The following is a 24072-nucleotide window of genomic DNA, read 5'->3' on the forward strand; positions in this document are numbered from 1 at the left end:
ACTTTTTATGGAGTAGGGTTTTACTACACAGAAAGGAGGCAGACCACATTTTTGAAAGCTAATGAGAGGCACAATATTTATTTTGACACCACCTTTTTCATCATCAACTATCAGACATGGTGAAGAAGATTTTAAAGTTGTATCTTGAATTCTCATGTTTATTGGGACACCCTGTTTCAAATGTAAACCCATGAGATCTGAAGTGAATCTTGGTATTATTTATCCTCAAATTTAAGAATTCCTACACTGAGCTAGCTACTCTATAAAAGGGATGGAGATCCACAATACAAAAGTTCTTACTTCAGGTCTCATTTATTTTCCATATTTTGGCTCCCTTTACTTTGAAATCACGACCAAATATAGACCAAGTTAGACTCAAGTAATGTTACATGTTAGATTATTAGATATATATATAATCAAGTAACTAGCTGATGTGCCCGGCGTTCCCTGTTTAAGAACAATTGTCTCTTTGGTATCAAACAACTTATTAAAGCAGACATTTTAAACTATTAACCAACTGTCATGTTTTGTGGGACACCCTGTAAATAGGTATAAATAATATAGTACAATAAAATTACTGAAATTTAAAAGCACTGAAAATTTATTGAGTAGCAAGTATCAAGTAAACAATGTAAATCAATGTACAGGATAATAACTGGACAATATAAATGAGTAAACTCAACTGTCAAGAGTTAAATTGAGAATTTTTCTTCACGGATTATGGAGTATTAGATCTACTGTTAGGGCAGGTTTAAAAACATTTGATCTACAGTTAGGGCGGATTTTCAGAAACATTAGATTTACAGTTAGGGCAGGTTTTCAGAAACATCAGATTTACAGTTAGGGCAGGTTTTCAGAGATATCAGATCTACAGTTAGGACAGGTTTCCAGAGATATCAAATCTACAGTTAGGGCAGGTTTTCAGAGATATCAGATCTACAGTTGGGGCAGGATTTATCCTTACAAAACCATTCTTGTATACAGTTCTTGTGAAAACTATGACCACAGGGCTCCAATCTAAAAAAAAAAAATGTCTTTTTAAAATCAAGTAAAAAACCTAAATCAAAATGAATTGTAAAAACTTTTAACCTTCATAGATGGATGCATTATACTTTCTTCGTCAGGGACCGAATTAAATGAATTTTATTCCGATTCATGAGGATTTGAATCTGATTTTTAAGATTTGAATCGGTGATTTTCAAGATTTGAATCGGTGATTTTCAAGATTTGAATCGGTGATTTTCAAGATTTGAACCGGTGGTGGGTAGTTTAGCGACATCTCAAATTCATTAAATTCGGTCCTAGCACAATAATATTTCTTAGAAAAAAAGTATTCTTTATCTCCATTCTTGCTAGTAATATAAAGGCCTGAAGGAAATCCGTGTTAAATCAGTATTAACAGTATTATGTCGGTCGCTAAAAATCTATTTGACCCAATCCCTTCCCTGCTATATTGGCTATACATTCAAAATTAGTAAACATTGCATCCACAATTTGACAGTTTAATTTCATTGATGAATTTCCCCTTGGAATAATTAAGCAAAGTGAAGTTTTTTTTGAGAAAATTACGAATTTACATTGAAACAGGCGATGAAAAATGAATATTACCTGTTCCTTGTTTATCTGTATAATCATTTATTCATTAATTTAGAGTTGATACAATTTGATGGCATATAATACAGTGTAACCCAAAAAGTATAAGACGTTAATGATATGTCAGTACGGGGGTATATTTTCAGGAACTGCCTTGAAAATAGTCTCTCCAGTTATTAAATGATTTGGTTTAAGAATAATGAGACGCGTAAGCTAGCTGCGGTGGGCAAGAAATATAAGATGTAAGAATGCATATATTTCGTACAGTCGTCTCTTAAGTCTCATCCTTTGTGGGAAACCCTGTTTACACAGAAGTTCATTTAGTATAATGATGAAACAGGCAATTGCAAAGTACTCATTTTAAGCAAAAGCTTTAAACTAATTTTCATAAATATCCTTAATTCTTTGAAATTGTTAAAACTTAATCTTTTGTTCAAAGAATGATATACAGGGTGTCCCAAAAAACATGGGACTTCAAAGACGAATTCGATATCGTCTTGTTATGAATTAGCATTGTAATACCTAATTTCAAAAGCCATACTATTATTATGTCTGCTAGAGTTTATTTTATAAAAAGGGTTAAAAGACTGTAAAGATGTGTCTATAATGTATCCGCAAGATGAACAGTGAAGACGGACAAGTTTACTCTGTTTGTATACTGCAATTTTCTTGTTTTACTAAGTACAACCGTATGCAGTCAAAACATAATATAGTATAAAACTCATTGAAAAATTGTCAAGACGACATTTAATAAATTCTTCCGATGTATTCGTTATTAAGGGTTTCACTGTATATCTCACAAAAAATTCTACCTGATAAGTCCGTAGAGCAAGGATTCTGTACAAATAGAACATTCGTCGATATAGTCATCTTCATCTTCGTCACTCTCAAAAACTCCTTCTCAAATAGAAATATACTTTTCATAAATAAGTAGTAGCCTTGAAAATATGAAAAATGTTAAAGTTTGTAAAAAAAAAAATAAAAAATTTTTAGAATTTTTAAAAAGTAGTTTTTTTTTCAAATTTACGAGTGATTCACTTTTCAGATAGGAAAACGAGGAAATCTTCCAGGTTGATAAATCAGATGTATGTTTAAAGGGTATTGTGGTATTGTTTGAATGAGACATGCCGCACAATGGGGTATCAGGGGGGGAAGCAATTTTTAGCTTACACTATAAACCTTTTATTCGAGTCAAATAAGGCTCGATCGCTTGAGTTTATTTTATTTTATATAATCCTCTGAGGCATAGTAATGTTGTGTTGAAGTTTAGAAATCCGTTTAAGTGAAAACTCTTAAAATGGGTATTTTAAACACGAATCAGAGACCCAACTAATACTTTGGCGGGCTGCTGCCGGCGCCCACACATCTTTAATAATGGTTGTTAGAATCTATTAATATATCTGGATTATCCTGAATCCGTTGTAAATTCTTGTAAGAAGTATATGTTTTTTCCTGAAATAGTTCTCTGTAACAAAGACGATATTATAAATATATTGCGGGTTTACAGCATCCATTCAAGGATAAATATATGAACGGGAAAAGTAATTATAAATTAAAATCATTATAAATCAATGCAAGATAAAATTGATACAATGTTTGTAAAGGAAAAGATTTTCAGAATATTGTGACAACAACCAGTAACCCCCTGACCCCCCAATATACCCGTGCCGTGCCGTGGCACTTGAATATTCGTTTAAAGATATATATTTTTTAAAGTTTTCCAACCTGAAAAATCATCATCTTCTGGTACACCTTCCAACTCTTGTGCAACTAGGCCTCTACAAAATAAAAAAAAATCTTAATTTGAACATACACCGAAAAAAATGAATACCCACAAAGGATGAGAAATCAATGACGACATGAAGTTATTCCAATACCCCGATCTGAAGGCTAAATTTATTTATTTTTCATTGGCATTTGTAGAAAAAAAGATGGTTTCATTTGTAGAAAGTTGTATCTCTATTCGTAAAAATTAATAGATAATTATAAGACTAACGAAAGCGTTTAATCTATTATGTGCTTTAGTATTTCCCATTAAATAGTTGTTAAAACATTTCGAAGTTTTTGGAATATCTTACTCAACCAAACCAGGGGCGTATACAGGATTATTGCTCAGTTTAAGCGGGGGGGGGGGGAAGGGGAGCTCAACCTCTTTTGTAATTCCAGCAACCAAAGCCCCCATCCCGGAAAAGAAAGAAGAAAAAAAAAACATCAAAAAAATATCAGCAAACTAGCTCGGAAACCAATCTTGTCCTGGAAACTGAATTTTGCCTTAAAAATTTTATCTAATATACTTAAAACTTATAAACCAAACTAAAAACATTTCCGTGGTTCTATCGAGGCAAATTGGTCCAGCGGTTCACAAGTTATGATCGTATATCCAAACACAGACAGCGATTACTACTTTATACTTGTAAAAAGTACCTGAATTGATCCAAGGTTAAATGTTGGGTCTCCATCCTTAATAGGATTGACCGCAGGCACTCGTCAATTTGGTCAGGAGGGTAAAGGGGGAAACTTTTACTAAAAATATAATAATGATGACAATAATTATAATAAATTAATAATAAAAATGAAATGATTAATTTAAAAGATAATTATCGAAAACCTTTAAATCGATAAAAATTGGTAAATAAATTAGATATTTTTAACAAAGAATGGATTCGTTAATAGGACTATAGACATAGTTTCAATTGGCCCTCCAACTATAAAGTGGTAAGTCCAATAAATAACAGTATCCAGTATTTCGGACAAGGAGAGTATTTATTAATTTTGTCTCAAATGAACATCATATTCTTTTTTTCTTTTTCTTGTTCATACACCGTAATTTTTAGAGAGTATTGTGATTGGAACTATAATAACAGAAATAACACCATTATTTCTACCATTTAAAGGAAGGATATGCAAAATTTTCATTGTATGGTCACTAAACCGAGTTTCTACCTAAGAATAGCAGCTAATGGAGATATATTTGGATAATTCTTGAGATCATAAATTGAGCATTCTTTTTCTTCAGGCTGAGCTAATCCACCATCATCAATATAGAAGTAATCTGGGTTCATTTCTCCCTTAACAACAAGTTTTATGCTATTTTCAATATTAAATATAATCTGGGTTCATTTCTCCCTTAATAACAAGTTTTATGCTATTTTGCCCTACATAACATCAATATAGAAGTAATCTGGGTTCATTTCTCCCTTAATAACAGGTTTTATGCTATTTTCAATATTAAATAACATCAATATAGAAGTAATCTGGGTTCATTTCTCCCTTAACAACAAGTTTTATGCTATTTTCAATATTAAATATCATCAATATAGAAGTAACCTGGGTTCATTTCTCCCTTAACAACAAGTTTTATGCTATTTTTAATATTAAATAACATCAATATAGAAGTAATCTGGGTTCATTTCTCCCTTAACAACAAGTTTTATGTTAGTTTGCCCTTCATAACATTAATATAGAAGTAATCTGGGTTCATTTCTCCCTTAATAACAAGTTTTATGCTATTTTGCCCTACAAAACATCAATATAGAAGTAATCTGGGTTCATTTCTCCCTTAATAACAGGTTTTATGCTATTTTGCCCTACATAACATCAATATAGAAGTAATCTGGGTTCATTTCTCCCTTAATAACAGGTTTTATGCTATTTTCAATATTAAATAACATCAATATAGAAGTAATCTGGGTTCATTTCTCCCTTAACAACAAGTTTTATGCTATTTTCAATATTAAATAACATCAATATATTTCTCTATTAGATCTATTTATATATTTCGCCATTATGTTGTCTTAACTAAATGGAACTCACGAGAATCTTTGAACTAGCACTTTAAAAGTGTTAGTGCACTCAAGTGCAGGCAGTTTTTTTTCTGCATGTACTACTCTTTGCTTGTAATTAGACAGGGAAAATAATTATTTTACAATTTACAGGGAGAAAACATTTTTTTACAGGTTTGAATCATAAATGCACTTTTTGCAGTGTGAATCTAAATTCATAAGAAATAAATGAATAAATGCTGAAACTTAATGTCGTCTTTCCAAAGAATTCTGCTTTGAAGTGTGTACATTTTCCCTACCTTCCGTGCTCCAGTAATATAGTTAAGAGTTGAGGGAGATACGGCAGGTGTTGATGCTATTGAACTGCTTGGCAGTGATCCTGAAGATGAACTGAATAACGAGCTTGCTCCACTTGACTCATAAAATGTTCCACTTGGGACAAACTTTACAGATTCTTCAGATTCTTGCTTTTTCACATTTTCAGATTTGATTTGATTAATCATTGCCAGGATTTTAGATTCTCTAGGCCGAGGAAAAGACGTGACGGGACCAAAGGTTTCTGCTCCAATACTCATAATTGATTCAAGGAAATCTGATGGATTTGAGCCAAGGGTTTGATACCGTGGCAGGTTTACCCGGGTGCAATTCATCCCTTCAAAATGAGCCATATTTGATGATTGAGCCACAGTTTGTGATTTTTGTTTAGGTTTTGGTTTCTTCTTTTTCTTGCTCTCTAGAATCATCCCTACAGGTAAAGTGCCCAATACTGGTTTTATCTTTTTTATCTTTGAATTCTCTTTTTTTATTTTGGGTTGAGGAGACGGACATCTTGGCAAAACTGAGTATTTAATTGGAATATGGTTCATTGTGCCAATAACATTGAAATTATCAGATATTATTGAATAGTCTGAGTTGTTTGAAGACGATTCGGAGTTAATTGAGGTAGTTGAAAGGTGTCGCCGTAATCTTTTCTTTGGCAACATTTTGGAATTCACTTTCATTTCTCGCGTATTTTCTTTGAAAACCAGTTTTTTGTTTATTTTCACACCATTTATATCAAACCAGAGAATACAGTGGATAAGTCCAGTACATCGGGGTGTTGGACACTCAGAATTCAACATTTCTTTATCCCTAAATATCCCTGAAGCCCCAGAAACTTTGGGACTTTGAATAGTTTTAAAGTTAGTCCAACAGTCTATGTGATATTCTAGCATACAGCTGGCCGAACAGTAAATACACAAATAGCCCTGAAAACAAAAATAAAAAATATATCAAAATATAAGCAAAAAATGAGATTCATAATTTGTTTTTTTTTTGTTTATTGTTTTTTTATATTAAAGAAAAGCTTCATTTATAGAGTAACATGTCCGATTTACAACTCCACCTTTTAATCTTTCGTCTTATCAAGGATCAAAAAGAGACATTCTTATTTTTCTAGATTAAAATTTGATATTTTCAATTGTGGACTCTATATAGAAGTGATTTACGGATTCATGCTGAAGAGACAATGCAAAAAATAAGGAAAATTCAACAATTTATTACTCATTATTACTCAAGATGTTTAAGGGCACCATTATGAATTGGACATGCCCCTTTTTTAAAAGTAGGATAACTGGAAATTTCACAGACACTCCCTTTGACCATGTTGATCACATTATCGTGAAACCAAAATTTTCAAGTATTCTGTTTAATAAATACAGATTTTTTCAAAAAGAATATTACCTGTGGTTTGACGTCAGGCAAATGGCCGTAACAACTGATATCAGCAATTTTTCCTTTAACTCTAGGTTTGACTGCACTTATTGAACCTTGCTTCCCCACCCTCATCTTCCTTTTAGTCTTCAAGTTATCTCCAGAGTCCTCACTAGCGTCATCTAGCGGCTGTACATTCCAATAGTTTGTGGAAATAAAAAATATCGCCGATACTGTCAGCCCCATTTTAACCGCTAGGCTCCATTCATAAACTGTCATGAGTGGTTGAACTCCCCAAACACTCATGAGCCGAAGAGCCAGCACATCAATGATAATGCTCACAAATGACAGTGTCCAGAAGAGATTGAAAAACAGCTGTTTTAACATAAAACAGCTGATTCCCGCCAAAACCACAAAGCTGTAGACAACAATAATATTACTTTGTTTAAAGTCTGCAGGAAGGGTCCAGGTTAATCCGTAGAATAAAACCTCACATAGTCCAAGGCATATAACAAGCCCTTGGCTGGATTTTAGAGCAAATTTCAGCCAAAACGATCCTGTAATAGAAGCAGGGGAACACAGGGTTATATATCCGTTAATGAGTCCAAACACAAATGTGATGACGACATTAACAAACAACTTTTCCATCAGTTTCTCAGTGAAGAAGCTCCTGGCCTCCACTGTGGCTGCATCCTCGACAATAACCTCTTCTACGACCGGGGCACAGTGATTAGGAGCAAAATAAGTTTCATAAACTTCGTCCATCATTTCTATCTTCTTCTTTTTTCCTGTTCTCTTCTTCTAAAAATAGAATTTATAATATTTCATTTTAAATGCCCTGTTCGCCACTAGATACATAACATGTTATATATTATTATTTCTTTCCTATCTTACCTTTGCTAGTTTAGGCTCATAAACTACTAACTGACTGTCTAAGAGATAATTACGTGTTATTTCAAGCTCAAAACTTGTTCAAGACAAAGAACAAAATATATTTTTTTAATTGTCTATTCAAATTTAAAGGAAATAAAATAATTTCTGAATTTTTTAAAAATTAATCTTTAAATCAAACATTAAAATGCAGACATTTTTGAGATATTTTGCATAAAGTTTTGAAACGGTAAATATAAGATGAATTTGAGCTTTGTAAACACCTAAGTCCTCAAGTATAAGCTGCCCCACGTCAAAAAGACCAGTGAAGTTGGTGCTGAAATAAATATAAAAAAATTTATTTAAAGATTGATTCAAATAAACGAATTTAATTATAATAAAGGAATTGACTCTTTGTCACAAACACTGATTTTTTAATCCTTACATCAGTACAAACCAATTAGACTTAAGATAGTTCAAGCCAAGGATGTAAGGCAAGGAAAGTCATTTCAGAAGTGTACACATCTTTAGTACTGTAGTGTACTGTCTCTGGGCGGTAATGTAAACACAAGACGGATGTCGAAGCCTGACATGGGATCCATCTTTCACATAAAAAATCAATGAAATATTCTGGTCATAGGAAATTATTGTGTGAATTATCAAAATTATCAAATTTAATGCTTTTAACCTCCTCGGATACTAAACGGACACTGATGCATCTATTATTGTTTACAAATTCCGCCCAGAGAGAACTGGTTTCAATATGTACACAGAGTATACACAACCGCAATTGACTTTCCTTGCCTTACATTCTTGGTTCAAGCTATGACATATGTTAAAGCAAATAATCTAAGTTTGAAATATTAAAAATTTACACAATAAGTTAAACAAAATAAGGGATTAAAAAATTTCAAATTTGTGGCAAAAATTTCTTCCTTTCTTCCCCTTTAAAGTTATCTTTTCTTGCATTACAATATTTTAAGATGGTATTTTCAGATAAAAGTGGAAAATGAGAAATATCAAATTTGCCCATGTTAAGAGACATTCTCTTCAAAACTGCTTTTTTGTAAATCCTTATATCTTGCGGTTTGTTGTTAACCTTTCGTATTTCAAATTTTGAATTATATCAAGCTTTTAAAAAGCATGGATACACATAAACATGGAAACAAATATAGAAGCTAACCGATTACAGAAGCTTTTATTTAATAACTTGTAAGCTTGTAATTCGAAAAAAGCTTGTAAACAATCAAGACTTAAATAAAAAGTCGTCTTCATTGTATGGATATAATTACCCACTACTGTATATTAATTTATTTTGATTATTGCACAATTTGGATTTGTCTATTTAAAATAATATCAAATATAAAGTTTAAGACATTTATAGGATTAAATAAAAAACATTTCAAAAAAACATTGCAACAACTTTAATTCAAAATCGGAAAATTCTACCTCGTTCTTCATAAAGAAAGGAAGTAAAGGGACTGTAAGCGTAATTTCATCTGACCCTCCCCGCAATAATGGTGATGTCCAATTTTAAACCTTCATCAATAATGTGGAAGATATTGTCGTTTTTCTAGGTTTAAAAGAGCTTAATTCTGATAATTCCTATATGTTTTCATTTATAATGTTATTCATCCAGACAAAGCTTTTAAGGGTAACGTTGTGAATCGGGCATTGCCTTCTTTGCAAGGAGAGTCGCCTAAAATAACGCTTACCAGTCCCTTTAAATAGAAATACATTTGTGTTGATAAAGCAAGAGTAAAACTATAATTCTAATATAGAGGAAAGGTATAAGAATGGCTTTCTAATACTAAATGTTATAATACGTGTCCTGAGAAGTGATTAAAGAATAGTTATGTTATCAACCTAATCCTTGTCACTCCCCCCCCCCTCCTCCCCCCCCCCCGAAAGAAGCCACTAAAATGTTCAGTAAGACCCATAAAACTGTTGATTAGGAAGAGACTTCAGACTTAAGTTTCATAGTCCTTACAACATGAAACACATCAAATGTGCAGTGTACACAGACTCAATTCATTTAATGAGTTAAATTTTAATCTAGTAGTAAATCTAAATATACAATGCAGTGAGAACCAGAAAATTCTGGAATATCAAGACGACTTTCAGGCTCAAGTCATGAATTTTAAATAGGACCTAAAAACATGAGACACAGAAATTGTGTAATGTAAACAGACCCATTAAACTTAAGTTATTTTATAAGTTACTCTTAAAACTATTTGCGTTGTAACACCATCAAAAATGCATAAGTATGACTTTAATGTCGTCTTCCTATTCCACAGCTTTCTGGTTATAACTGTAATATTTCTGAAATATCGTCTTCTTATTCCTTAGTTTTATGTGTTCCCCTGTATTGCAAGTTTACCAAATATGTTTGTAAATGAACAATTAAGGTAAAGTTAATATATTTACCTATGGCAGGGTGAAAGTTGACTGTAGGGTGCCCGAGGTCTGATCAAACATTATTATAATTAATATTTTATCAAGTTTAAATACAATTTTAACTTTTTGCAATTTTAATATGGGAATCACTGCACAGTGCTTAGTTCACTACAATTACGTCGACGACTATTTCTAAATATTCTTTTTCATAATTGCAATTTTTTAAAGTTCATTTAAACTAAGGCAGATCAAATCAGTATAAACCCCTCTAAATTATAATGATGAAAGAGAAGGAAACGCACTGTGTTAATGGAGTTTATTCGTAATCAATTACACTTAATTATTAAATTTATATATGTATGGTTTGTTTTTAAACTAATTACTCAGTTCAAGGCTATGACCCATTTGTACTGATTTCGTTTGAAAGCTTTCAATTTTGTAAAAATAATATATTAGCAAACTTAGATCGAGTTCGTTTTGCGTTAAAAATTCAGATTTGTATAGCTATAAGTTACAACACATTTTTTGAACGTGTAAAAACCCATTTTAAAATCATTTCCAAAAATACTGGAAAAGTGTATAATTTATATTTACAGCAGGTATATTTTATAGAATTCCCCCCCCCCCCCCCGACTTTGAAAATCTTTCGAAAATTTGGAAAGGAAGTTAAAGTTTTATTTCCCTCTTTTAGTTAAGTTAAGGGGGGGGGGGGGGTATTATTTAAAAGATATCTTATTGATCTATTAATTACCTGAATCTGTCTAGAGCCTGATATTGTAAAAATGTTAACTGATCAGCTTTAGTTCCTTGTAATATATATTCAACCTGATTCCCACAATATTGAGATAAAACAGCTGTCTCGTCGCCTAGAATAACAAAATAGTTTAAATGTTTGTGCAGTTTCTTTTACAGCCTTATAGCCAACATTACCGACCCATGACTCTCGTCGCAGAGGAACGTTAACGTCTCTTGGGGCCATTAAGAAAAATAACTATGCAATGTTTTCATAAAAAAATATTCGCATTTTCATCTGAAAAGATGATAAAATTGTGCAACTTTGTTCGGGACATTACAAATTGTACTTCACAACTCGGGTTCCCTCGACCCATTTTGCCAACAAAACATCCAGAGCGTAGCGAGGGATGTTTTGTAAAGTAGTTGTAAATAATGAAGTAGTTTGTGCAGTTATATCTTAACTCAGTATTTAAATAAGAAATTTTGAGAGTAAAAAACTTCTAGAATATAAATCATACTAGATTAGTCGTATTCGTATATATCAATACTAATTTTTCGATTCCAATTTCCTATTAAAGTCAGAGAGTCACCGTTTATAGATGGATGCCTTTGATCTGTAATTTTCTAATATATTAAATCACAAAAGAGAAGAAAGACATTACAAAAGAAGACGACATTTGTTTGCTTGTACCTTTTAAACTAGGTACTCCAATCCCTCCAAATAAACATTCTAGTTTAGAAATACAGAATCCTCTCACCCAGTATCCATTCTAAAATGTATACAGTGAGAACCAGAAAACTTTAGAATAGGTAGACGACTTATAGACTCAAGTTATGACTTTAAATAGTCCAATGAACACTGAACATGAGACAAAAATTGCGCAGCGAGTTTTTTACTTTGTTAGGAAAATATTTTTTTTGGTAGGACTATAAACTTATTATGAAATATCGTCTATTTGTATTCCGCGGTTTTCTGATTCTCCCTGTAGAAAATACCAGTATAAATTCAAAATATATTTATCCACAAAGAATGAGACTTCAGAGACGACTGTACAGAATTTATACTTTCTGTTTCCTTTTATTCAAGTTCTCTTCAACAGTAAACTTTTTTTATTTCTTTGTCACATCGTTAAATAAGGTATTAAAAGATTTATTTCAATTAGATGACCTAATATAATCTAGGAATTTTCACAATAAATGAGTTCCGGGTCGTCTTTACAGTCTCTTTCTTTGCGGGTAACATATGGACTTGTAAAAAAAAGAGTTAACACAAGAAAATTTGTTAAAAGATAGTTTAACGACAAATGCTTTGTTTCTGCAATGAAGGTAGAAAATTTGTCCAGAAAGATAATTTTTATTTCTTTTTCTAGAAAACCCATACAAAACGTTTTCCATGTTTAATTACTGTAATATTTTATTTTTTGGAAAGAAGTCTACACCCCCCCCTTGTGCCTTGGAATTGACCCCAAAATGAGTAAAATGAACTTTTTTACCTTTTTATTGCAGTAGCAGGCGTTAAATTCTCCGTAAATAGTTTTCAAAACACAGATACTCCAACTAAAATATTAAGTATTATTAGTCCGGGTTATAGAACAAGCTCTAACTTGCTGTAACTACGACTATGATTTTCAGACATAGCTCTGATTTCAAAATTGGATCAACCTCGTTCATTAGTCTCAAGTCATGGCATTTGATAGCTGTGACTTCGAGTCGTAGCTAAGCTGTAATCCAAGCTGCGAAGTCATAAATTTGACAGCTGAAAATAAAATCTTACTGGGCATTTGTACAAAAAGCGATCTCTTTAATAAAGTCGTTTTTTATATAAGGACTAAATCTTTACAAAGAATAATTGTATGACAAAATTCCAAAATACTAAATTCTGAAAATTTCATCATATTTTGTTGGCAAATTTTCAATCATTTGTTTATTAACAATTTAGATTTAATTGCAATATGAATTTAATCAATTATCTTTAAAATTTGCAAACAAAATTAACTATTCTTATTTGATAAACTAAAAGTACAACAATATAACACAATATTATATTCGATTTTTCATGTTAATGGCTGAATAAACGTTCCAATTTCATTAGGATTCTGTAAATAATGGCGTCCAGTTTATTCCCATTAGCTGTGATTTGGCTGTGAAGTCGGAGCTAAATCCTAGCTGAGGTATGATTTGGATCAGCTGAAATTTTGCTACGATTAGAAGTCACACCTAAGGTCTGATCTAGCTGTGTCCATTGACTAGAACACTCAGACAGCTTTAACTAGCTACAGCTCAGCTGTCAAGTCAAAGCTACAGCTCTATAGCCCGGTTCGTTTATCGAGCTGTAACTTGCTTTGACTCTGACTATGATTTGAGATCATAGCTACAAGGTTAGATTTCAGATCATAGTCAAAGCTCATTCATAAGTCAAAATTTTGAGGTTGGATTTAGTATGATTTCAGATCTAGTCAAAGTACAAGTAATTTGTTTTATAAATCCAATCTAAGCTGCTCTGACTATGATTTGATGACAGCTGGCCTTCCTCTGACAGCAAAAAAATAAAATTTTGTGGGGCATTCATATTTTCTCGACCGCTTTAAAAAGTCGTCTTTGATTTTTGGCCTTAAAATTGTAAAATGATTGATAAATTAGAAAGATGGATAGACTAATAAATACATAGATAGATAGATAGAGAATAAAAGATGAAGAAAATAAAGAGAATAACAGAAATAATCTTTAAAAGGAAATATCTGATAAAAAGGTTTATTTTTGTTTTAAAAAAATCTTTTTTTTGTATTCAAAATAAAAATAAATATTCTTAAGAAAATTTTTATTTTTAAAAGTATTTATTAAAAAATATTTTTTTAAATTTATTAGTTAAAAAATAAAAAAATTATCTATTTTAAAAAAATATTATTTTTAGGTTTTTTAAAAAATCTTAGAAGTATTTTCATTTTTCTGAACTATGCATCTTGGCATATTATTTCTGGTCTCTATTTTCATGTTTTGCAATTTTAGTAGTTTTAATGTCTGCTTATTTGTACCCAATATCATGTGAAAACCTAAAAATGGCGAATAGTTTGTTCCCATTTGCTGTGAAGTCGAAGCTAAATCCAACCTCAGGTGTGATTTCCATCAGCTGATGTTCAGCTGATATTTAGCTCCGACTTCAGATCTAACCTAAGCTTCGATCTTGCTCTGATTTTGGACTAACGAATACAAAATCATAGCTAAGCTAGGAAGTCGCAGCTAAATCATAGCTAGAACCGGACAAACAAACCGGGCTTATGACCCGGGATATTGTTTACTGTACAGTGATCAGTGTACAGTGTACAGTGTACAGTGTACACTGTACACTGTACATTGTTCAGTGTACATTGTGCATTGTACTATACTGTTTCGTTCATTGAGATCTGACTTTAGAAAAGAAACAACTTTTTTGTTTGTTTTTAAAATATAAAGAAAAAATTTTAGTTCAAGTAAAAATTTGGCAGCCCTGTCAGAATTATGAAGATACAGGGTAGCCCACAAGTTTTACAACAAAACGGCTTTGATTTGTGAAACTATAGCAATCATGCATGTCGCATGATTCTTAAAACAATCATTAATTCTCCCATTTCTAGCCAATAACATGGTCTGCCATTTATTGTGCTGCTATATTACCTGAGATATTTTATATAGAATTTCGTTCATATTTCAACTTATTAAACAAAAATAAAATGGTAGAAATCTGTAATATTCATCATAACTCTGGTAATATTGAAAGCACAAAAAAGACGAACTATATTTTGTAAATCCAAGGAGTAGGAATATTTTATGATTATTAACTTTGAAAATGACAAATAAGTGAGGCAAACTATTTTAAAGATCAAAGACGACCTTAAAGTCGTCTTGCTACTGTCATATTTCGTGGGACATACTGTATAACAATTCAGAAAACCTTTACAGAATCTAGTAATAAACACTTATTAAGTCACTTAGAAAGTCTGATTACACTGCATAATTTCTGTTTCCCATGATCATTGCACTATTTAACGTCATAACTTGAGACTCAACGTCGTCTTCCAATTCCAGAATCTTCTGGCTATCACTGTAAAAGAGGTGACGAATTTGGATTTCGTGGATCCTCTGATACCAATGTTATTGAAACGCTAAAAATGTTTAATATTCTAAACAATAAAAAATGTTGTTTCTTTAAAACTTGTGGAGCCCTAATTTTGTGTAAAAGAAAAGAGAGGATTCCTGGGAATAAATCTTTTCTGCAAAATTGAGCACAGCTACTCAGAGAGTTAATTTGATATAATTAATTTCATTAATAAAATTAGACAATTTATTTTAGAAGCTTTTTTCAGAATCATTAAAGGGCTAGAAACTTTTGAATTAAATATAAATCGGACTAAACTCATTCAGACTTATCTATGTTGGTTTCGTAATTTTAAAAGNCCCCCCCCCCCTACAGAATCCTTATGTCCGCCCCTGAAGAAGCACCTGCATAAACAACATTTTTTGGGAATCCATTCTTAAGAATGAACAGTGAAGGGCTAGAAGATGCACCCTACATTTATACAGAGGGGGGGTGTCCTCTAAAATTCAGGAAATCCACCCAAGACTTCAAGCCTATACTGCTGACTCGTGAAGGACATGAATAATTAATATATTAAACAAATATTATTATTTTTATTAATAAGTGTTTATGAAAAAAAAATTGCTGAACTTGCTGAATTCGATCTTTGAGCTCAGGTTTCCGTGAAGGCCGATAATGTTGTTGCAAGATTGATAATTTTATCAATTCTAATCTTTAAACACAACACCATTCATGTTTCTCAACTTTATTTATAAATTTGAAATTAAAGGGATTGATTTGATATGAGAAAATAAGGGTTTGTGTTATTTATGTTCCAATTATCGCAGAGGTGTGTAATTTCTTCAACTATTTTACATCCCCTTAATTTATAATATTTTTTCCGCAAATGTTGGATGTGTTTGCGGAGAGTGCAAAACTTTATTTGCTGAATTTGGGAAAATAGACGATTTTTAGGGAAAAAAGTATCGATCAGGATTAGCAAACTTGCCTTTTGATATGTAATTTTATATTTGTTACCAGAGCATCAAAAACATTTCCCCCACCCCTGGATGAGGTGGGGAAGCAAAGTGATTAAATACTAAAGTGAGCCATTTACTCCTCTTTAATATCATTGTGATTTGGCATTACCATCACAATGTATAACTGCTGTGTCTCCAGTTTACAATATATAACTGCTGTGTCTCCAGTTTACAATATATAACTGCTGTGTCTCCAGGACTCCCTTTGTTTACAAACACAGACTTAGAAATTGTATTTAACTTAAATTTAGATTTACGTAAATTAAGATTTCAGAAGTGAATTTTGCCTTTTTTAAATTTTCTAATATCTAACAAAAAAAAATTTCTAATTTAATATTTCTTGTTTACCTTTGCTGATTTACCCAGGGATAAAAATGTAACAGACAAACATCCCAGATAACACCAACTTTTTTGAGGTCTGGCTCATCCTGCAATACATATTACTTTTATCTTTTATTTATTCATTTATTTCTAATAGTTTTTTTCCTTCAAAATAATGTTAAAACAAAAAAATAATATTTTATTTAAGTGTTTTGATATTCTTTTATCATTATTTATTCTGCCCTAAACTATTATTCATTAAAAATAAAATGTCCTCCTTGCAAACATGCCGATGTCAAACATCAAAAGTCCAGAATTATTTAGCCGACATTTTCGCCATCGGCACATATAGTCGGTTTAATTGTTTCCTGAGCTGAAAACTATAGAATGGTAGATTTTGAGATTAATCTAACCTTTTTCTTAATATCGAGACTAACCTAATCTTGTACTTGTATCCTGAAAAGTGTATAAAATTCAACCAATCAGAGTCGCGTACATGAAGCCGATAAATTTGAAATTTTGCGCGCAATTTAAGATTATATTCAGAAACGGGAGGGACTCTCTAATTTAAAAAAACCGGTTTTTGATTTTTCTCTACTATATCCAAGACAGAACGGTTTAAGAAGAAGATCAAAAGTATGTCCATTAGATACATAGATTAAGTAATCGGGATTAGGGATATTCATTCTTAAGTTTTGAGCTCTGGGTTGTTCTAATTTTTATCTTTAAAACATTAAATCATCCAACAATTTCATATTTGAATTAGTCCGGTGTAATCAAAGGCAAAAGCGTTCCGATATTTTAAAGACACAGTTAAAATTGATGCAACTTTATATAGCAATCTGGATCAATGTTGGATAACAGAAGTGTGCCTTTTAACAGAGCTTCCTACCCTGCAGATGTCTTTTTCGTGCATTTTCTGAACTGCGATCCCGTAGATTTGTTCAGCTTGGGAACATGAATAATCTACTTCAAGATTCTTTAATATAGAGGCAGGTAGCTGCGTCTCTTCTGTGAGACAACCCTCGGGTGGCGTGAAGCACCCAGGCTCGTCAGGGTTAGGGTCAGTACAGCCTGGTAGAGCCTTGTCCAAACTGTAAACTCTTTCCTCCATTACTCCTGGAAATTCAAAATATGTAGATACTATAGTGAAAACCAGAAAACTGTGGAATAGGAAGACCACATTTAGCAAAAATTAAGTGTATTTGATGGTGTTACAAAGCAAATAATTTTACTAGTAACTTATCTAATCAGTTATTAACTGAAATGGGCTGTGTCTCCTGTTTAAAAAGTATAACTGCTAACTGCTGTATCTCCTGTTTACAATGTATAACTGCTGTGTCTCCTGTTTCCAATGTAATAACTGCTGTGTCTCCAGTTTACAATATATAACTGCTGTGTCTCCTATTTACAATATATAACTGCTGTGTCTCCTGTTTACAATGTATAACTGCTGTGTCTCCTGTTTCCAATGTATAACTGCTGTGTCTCCAGTTTACAATATATAACTGATGTCTCTCCTATTTACAATATATAACTGCTTTGTCTCCTGTTTACAGTGTATAACTGCTGTGTCTCCAGTTTACAATATATAACTGCTGTGTCTCCAGTTTACAATATATAACTGCTGTGTCTCCTTTTTACAATATATAACTGCTGTGTCTCCTGTTTACATTGTATAACTGCTGTGTCTCCAGTTTACAATATATAACTGATGTCTCTCCTATTTACAATATATAACTGCTGTGTCTCCTGTTTACAGTGTATACCTGCTGTGTCTCCTGTTTACAATGTATAACTGCTGTGTCTCCTATTTACAATATATAACTGCTGTGTCTCTTGTTTACAGTGTATAACTGCTGTGTCTCCTGTTTACAATGTATAACTGCTGTGTCTCCAGTTTACAATATATAACTGCTGTGTCTCCTATTTACAATGTATAACTGCTGTGTCTCCTGTTTACATTGTATAACTGCTGTGTCTCATGTTCAATTGACTATTTAAAGTCATATCTTGAAGTCGTTTTTCTCTTCCAGAGTTTTATAATTATCACTGAATCAAAACATATTTTTTGCAATTTAGAAGTGATATAAAACTTCTCTTAAAGGGACTGTAGACATTATTCAAGTAACCCTTCATTTATAGAGTGGTTTGGTTCCAACTATATAACTATAAAATATGGCACTTGGAAATCTGCTGACATTTAAGCGGAAAAACTTGAATAGTTCTTTGCAGCCAGCAGTACGCCGCGCTGTACGGAAATAATTTGGATGCAGCCTAGAATGACAAATTAAAAAATAAACTGCCGTGAATATAGTTATTTTATGAAACTATACTTTATCATTCTTCCTCACTTCATCGTGAATTTCATAATAAACGTGCTATAAAGTAATCATCGTGCTATAAATAGCTGTTTATTTTAGCACGTGTGCTATAAAGTTTTGATTGGTTCCCGGATTTTCTCCAAAAAAAAATACGATATTTCCAAAATATTTTTTTCAGTTGAAATGAAAATAAAATTGATATCAACTTTATATTTTGACTTCTGCTTTGTTTCAAAGCTTATTTGATCTGTAGAAATTACTATTGAAATAAGTACACAAACTTTTCATAAAATTACCTTTAACATTATTATTTTGGCACGACGTACTTCAATTTTTTTGGACTAAAATCTCAATATCTCGAAGGTTCTCGCATTTTTAGGTTATATTTTGTACCTCGCTATAGCTCAGTACAAAAATAAATCTAAAAAGACTTGAACCTTCTCGATAAAGAGAAAATTTCTATCCAAAAACTTTATAACACTGCGAACCAAAATAACAGTGTTATAAATAGCTATTATAACTATAATATTTTTAAAAAGATTTAAAACGAAATCTTACCATTTATGACTGTACTAATTTTGTAATAAGTAGATTCCTGAGGTTTAAAGTAATTATGAACTTTCTTATTGCTCTCAAAATCCGCAATTTTTCTCAGAATTTGGTCGAGCACGTCACGTGACTTCTCGACACCGGGTCGCCAAAATTCTTCGCTGATTCGAAATGTTTCGACAGAAAACTCTCCGCGTAGAGGGCACATATCAACCTGGCAAACAGTTACATTATTGTTTCCAGCTGATTTTCCACCACAAACTCAATTTTCTAATCCTTTTATCTTTTCAATCGACCGTTGTAGACCTTTGATATTTCAAATTAGATATATACTCTCAAAAACTATGTTTTAAAAATTTTGACACACAATAGGTTTTTAAATTTTTGCAATCGAGTAAAAAGGCTATCGAATTTAGAGGGGGGGGGGGGGGGGGATTTTGTGCAACCTCCTAAAGTTGGGTTGATTTATACATAGATTCATTTTTAAATATCAATTTCAATTTCTTGACCTTTAAGAACAAGGTAATTTCGATGATCACTAGCATTAACAAAAATTATTTTTTCAACATTTTTAAAGTCCTTCTTTGATTTGATTTTACCCCCTTACACCTATATTTCACAAAAAAGAAGGGGTTAACATTCATTTAAATTACTGGCCCGTGTTGCCTTACATTGTTTGTATGCATAATGTATAACTTGCTATAACTGCTTAAAGTTCGGCCCAGTTGCAGTAGTTGAAATGGACCGGAGTGTACAGTACGGGCTTCAATTATTTTAAAAGTTATAAGTTATAATTTGTTATGCTAATTTTATTTGATGCATTAAGTCGTTTATAATTTTGCATATTATTCGGAGAAACGTAGTATTAAACTGGTATTTTCCATTGGAACGTGTAGAAAGGCCATTCAATTGCACTTTATTCCAACAGGTTTAAATACGATTTTTATATGATTACATCATGGATAAAATATACTTTATAAAGGGACTGTAAGCGTACTTTCAAGCGTAGTGGGTTTCAATGGAGAGGATAAGTGCAATTGGTAAGGGTTTAATGCTAAGATATCTGCTTTATTTATATAGGACTTAACCAACAACACATATTTATTCATATCTGTGCAATGTTTAAACAAGTAGAAATAACAACCAATTTTAATATTAATTGTCGTGTAGAATTTTTAAAGCCAAAATATTTTAAATTGTAAATCATGTCGAGAAGGAGGGGGGGGGGGAGGAGGGGTGCCATTTACTCCTCTTTAATATCATTGTGATTTGGCATTACCATCATGACAGTCCAGTACATGACGTAAAAAAAAACAATGGACTTAAGACAGACAATATGCATCTAGACAACAAGGGCCGTTAAGACAGACAATTTGCAACTAGACAACAAGGGATTCAGCCAATTTGTAAACTAGAAAACAAGGGATTCAGCCATTATGTAAACTAGACAACAAGGGGTTTAGACTATATGTAAACTAGACAACAAGTTAAGATAGTTTGTAAACTAAATAACATGAAGTTTAGACAATTTATGAACTAGACAACAAGGGAGTTGAAATTAGAAAATATATAAGAAAGAATAATATTTATTTCTGTAAATTTTATTGTTTAGCTTGTTCAGATCAAACTAACCTGTAAACAAGAAGATGTTTTCAAGAATACAAGAAGTAAGAGAACAAACATATTCATTATTTTTCATCTGAAATTATTTTAAAATCTTTATATTTTAATAGCAATACGAATTGGAAAACTATCAGCATTTAAACGTATTGATGCTTAAACCTGAAAAGCGAAAATTTGAAATTTGAGTCACTCTAATGTGGCTCAGTAACATTTCGTCTAGTACACTTTCGTCTAAGTTCACTTTTGTCTAGTTCATTTTCGTCTAGTTCTTTTTTGTCTAGTAACATTTGGTCTAAGTAACATTTCGTCTAAGTAAAATTTGGTCTAAGTAACTTTTGGTCTAAGTAACATTTGGTCTAAGTAATTTGGTCTGAAAAAAATGTCAAGTGATTTTATATATACACTGCAAAAAAAGAAACCCGTGAAACAAAATCAAGAAATCCTCAATTCGTATAAGAGAAATTCTCCACTCTTCTAAAACACGTTGAACTGAGAGGAACTCAATGGCGGGATTAATTATGATACTCAACCATTACTTTTGTAGAACTTTTGTAGATAAGTACTTCAGACCAAATTCCTTACTAAAAATTACTTATACCAAAAGTTACTTGGACAAAATGTTACTTACTCCTTTCTTAAAGTTAGTTAAACCAATTCTGTAGTTTTAGACCAATTTACTTACTAAAAGTTACTTAGACCAAATGTTACTTAGACCAAANGTTGTTTATGCACATGCGCATTGGTTTCCACAAATTAGTTTGGCAAATCAAAGACGATCTTTGTTAACCTCAAATATTTTTTTGCAAAATTTAAAAAATCATGTTTTTTCCAAAAATCTGCCGAAAAATATTTTTTAAAATTTAAAAATAATATTTTCTAAAAAACACTTTTTAGAAATAAAATATCAATATTTTCGTAAAAATATTTTTTTTTTATTTTTTATTTTTGAATTTTTTATAATGAAATTTCATTTTTACAAAAAATGAACCTTTTTTCGATTTTATCATTTTTTATTATTTTTTTTTATTTTTTATTCTTCATCTTATTTTTTTCTATTTATGTTTTCATCTATCTAACTATTTATCTATCTATCTCTCTCTCTCTCTCTCATAATTTGAGCCAAACCCAACTAATCGTACGATCTAGGGTAGATAATCTAGGGTAAATCCACCCGTGCGGGTGGATTTATTTATCCTGCTATTAAGACATCGCGGCGTTAACGTTAATAGCACGATTTACACCTCTAATGAAACACTAGGGTAGATAATCTAGCCTTAAATCCACCTGGCAGGATTTATTAATCTTGCGATTTGGCTTCAACGAAGCAGCCTTAACTCAAGCACTCCTTGAATATTTACATTTCTGCTGGGGAACTCTGTAGAACCTGTTCTTAACATTATTTTAAAATCCTACTTTTTTATGTTTCCAGGAAATGGTGGGTCCCCTCCCCACTCCCAAAGCTAGTTGAATATACATGAGTCTTATGAGTGTGTTAAAAGTGGTTAAAAGAATGCATATTTGAGAATAAAATTAATTTTGGTAATAGCTTGCTTCGCACCGTTATTGGGCAACAAACTTATCTTTGAATTTTAAACTTGTCCAAAAAATACACCATATGGTTATCCCTGTATATAACAAGTTTCATTTTGACAAAAGCATGGATAAAAAAGTTAAAATTTCAATAATACTTTCAAGAAAAATAAAACATTTGTTTTAGTATACAGCTATAAATAATTAGCATTCAAATTAATTCCCATTGCAGAACAGCCTGCATAAATGATAAAATTGCAAAAAGCTACGTATAAACAGAAATACAATCTGTTAGCCCCCCCCCCCCCCTACCTTTAAATTATAATGGCACTAGGATTACTTTTAAAAAACTCTTCACATTTCGCAGATGTCTTAATAATCAACTAGTGACATTCTTTAGTTTAGTTTGACTTTTAAAGGTTTACACAGGGCTCATTTAAAGCTTAAATTGTAAAAGGTTGAATCTTGAAAATCCCTCCCTTTTCTATAAACCTTTTCTTACGTTTTCTTCCCTCTCTCTTCTATAAACCATTTCTTACTCTTTCTTCCCTACCTTTTCTATAAACAATTTCTTACTCTTTCTTCCCTCCCTCTTCTATAAACCTTTTCTTACTCTTTCTTCCCTCTCTCTTCTATAAACCTTTTCTTGCTCTTTCTTCCCTCTCTCTTCTATAAACAATTTCTTACTCTTTCTTCCCTCCATCTTCTATAAACCTTTTCTTACTCTTTCTTCCCTCTCTCTGCTATAAACCTTTTCTTACTCTTTCTTCCTTCCCTCTTCTATAAACCTTTTTTTACTCTTTCTTCCCTCCCTCTTCTATTCACGTAGCACCGCGAAAAAAAAACTCAAACGAAGACGACTCTCGTCCAAACCTTAAGCGGAAACTACAAACAGGTTTTTTGTCTATTAATAAACTACATCGTGCTCGCAGCTCCCGCCATTTATCGCTCATTGCTGCAAAAATCCGCCGGTACCTGTGATTCTTATTTCGTGAAAGTATAAAATTGTTTCGTGAGAGTCGTGAAATTCTTTGTGTCCATTTATATAAAGTGAAACTTTAATTCCACAAATTTATAATCTTATGACTTGCCAAGTTATTAATTGCTATAAACACGGAATAAGAGATGATATTTGTTGGATGAGACATCCATTTAACGTATTATATTGATCCTTGACAATATTAAGATAAATGGTAGTTATATTAAAATTCCGTCCGTCCCAGATGGGCTAGGGGGCCGAGCGCTGCGGCCACGGGTTAGGTTAAGTTAAGACAATTCTTGTCAGACCCATGTACAAAATTGATAGGAGGGGGGGGGGCACGGGGGAGGTCCAAAAATCGTATACTAGGAATATACCGAGGTGTAAATCGTGCTATTAACGTTAATGCCGCGATGTCTTAATAGCACGATATGTAAATCCACCCGCACGGGTGGATTTACCCTAGATTATCTACCCTAGATTGTACGATTAGTTGGGTTTGGCTAAAAGATGAAGAATAAAAAATAAAAAATAATAAAAAATGTGGGTCTGTCCTAGTATACGATTTTTGGCCCCCCCCCCCCCC

The 24072-nt window shown here is 32.1% G+C and overlaps 1 protein-coding gene across 5 annotated transcripts; it reads right to left on the minus strand.

The window, feature by feature from the left end:
• Positions 1 to 583: 583 nt before the first annotated feature.
• Positions 584 to 21063, minus strand: LOC111712520 (uncharacterized). 5 transcript variants are annotated; one of them, XM_023487158.1, is made up of 17 exons: positions 20987 to 21063; positions 19364 to 19568; positions 17374 to 17600; positions 16509 to 16588; positions 12563 to 12626; positions 11761 to 11839; positions 11086 to 11200; positions 10365 to 10403; positions 8222 to 8274; positions 7962 to 7999; positions 7098 to 7868; positions 5675 to 6622; positions 4537 to 4661; positions 4018 to 4116; positions 3319 to 3371; positions 2406 to 2490; positions 584 to 1017 (listed from the first exon to the last, which is right to left on the minus strand). In XM_023487158.1, the coding sequence occupies exons 1-17, from the start codon at positions 21041 to 21043 to the stop codon at positions 909 to 911; spliced, it is 3147 nt and encodes a 1048-aa protein (XP_023342926.1). In that variant the 5' UTR covers positions 21044 to 21063; the 3' UTR covers positions 584 to 908. The 5 variants fall into 5 exon arrangements, with proteins under 5 accessions (XP_023342926.1, XP_023342924.1, XP_023342927.1 ...); XM_023487156.1 differs by having other exon boundaries at positions 2406 to 2493; XM_023487159.1 differs by lacking the exons at positions 584 to 1017; positions 2406 to 2490 and adding an exon at positions 2616 to 3058.
• Positions 21064 to 24072: the final 3009 nt, after the last annotated feature.

The sequence above is a fragment of the Eurytemora carolleeae genome, unplaced genomic scaffold (genome assembly GCF_000591075.1).
Source record: "Eurytemora carolleeae unplaced genomic scaffold, Eaff_2.0 scaffold1282, whole genome shotgun sequence".
In the NCBI taxonomy this organism is placed as follows: Eukaryota; Metazoa; Arthropoda; class Copepoda; order Calanoida; family Temoridae; genus Eurytemora; species Eurytemora carolleeae.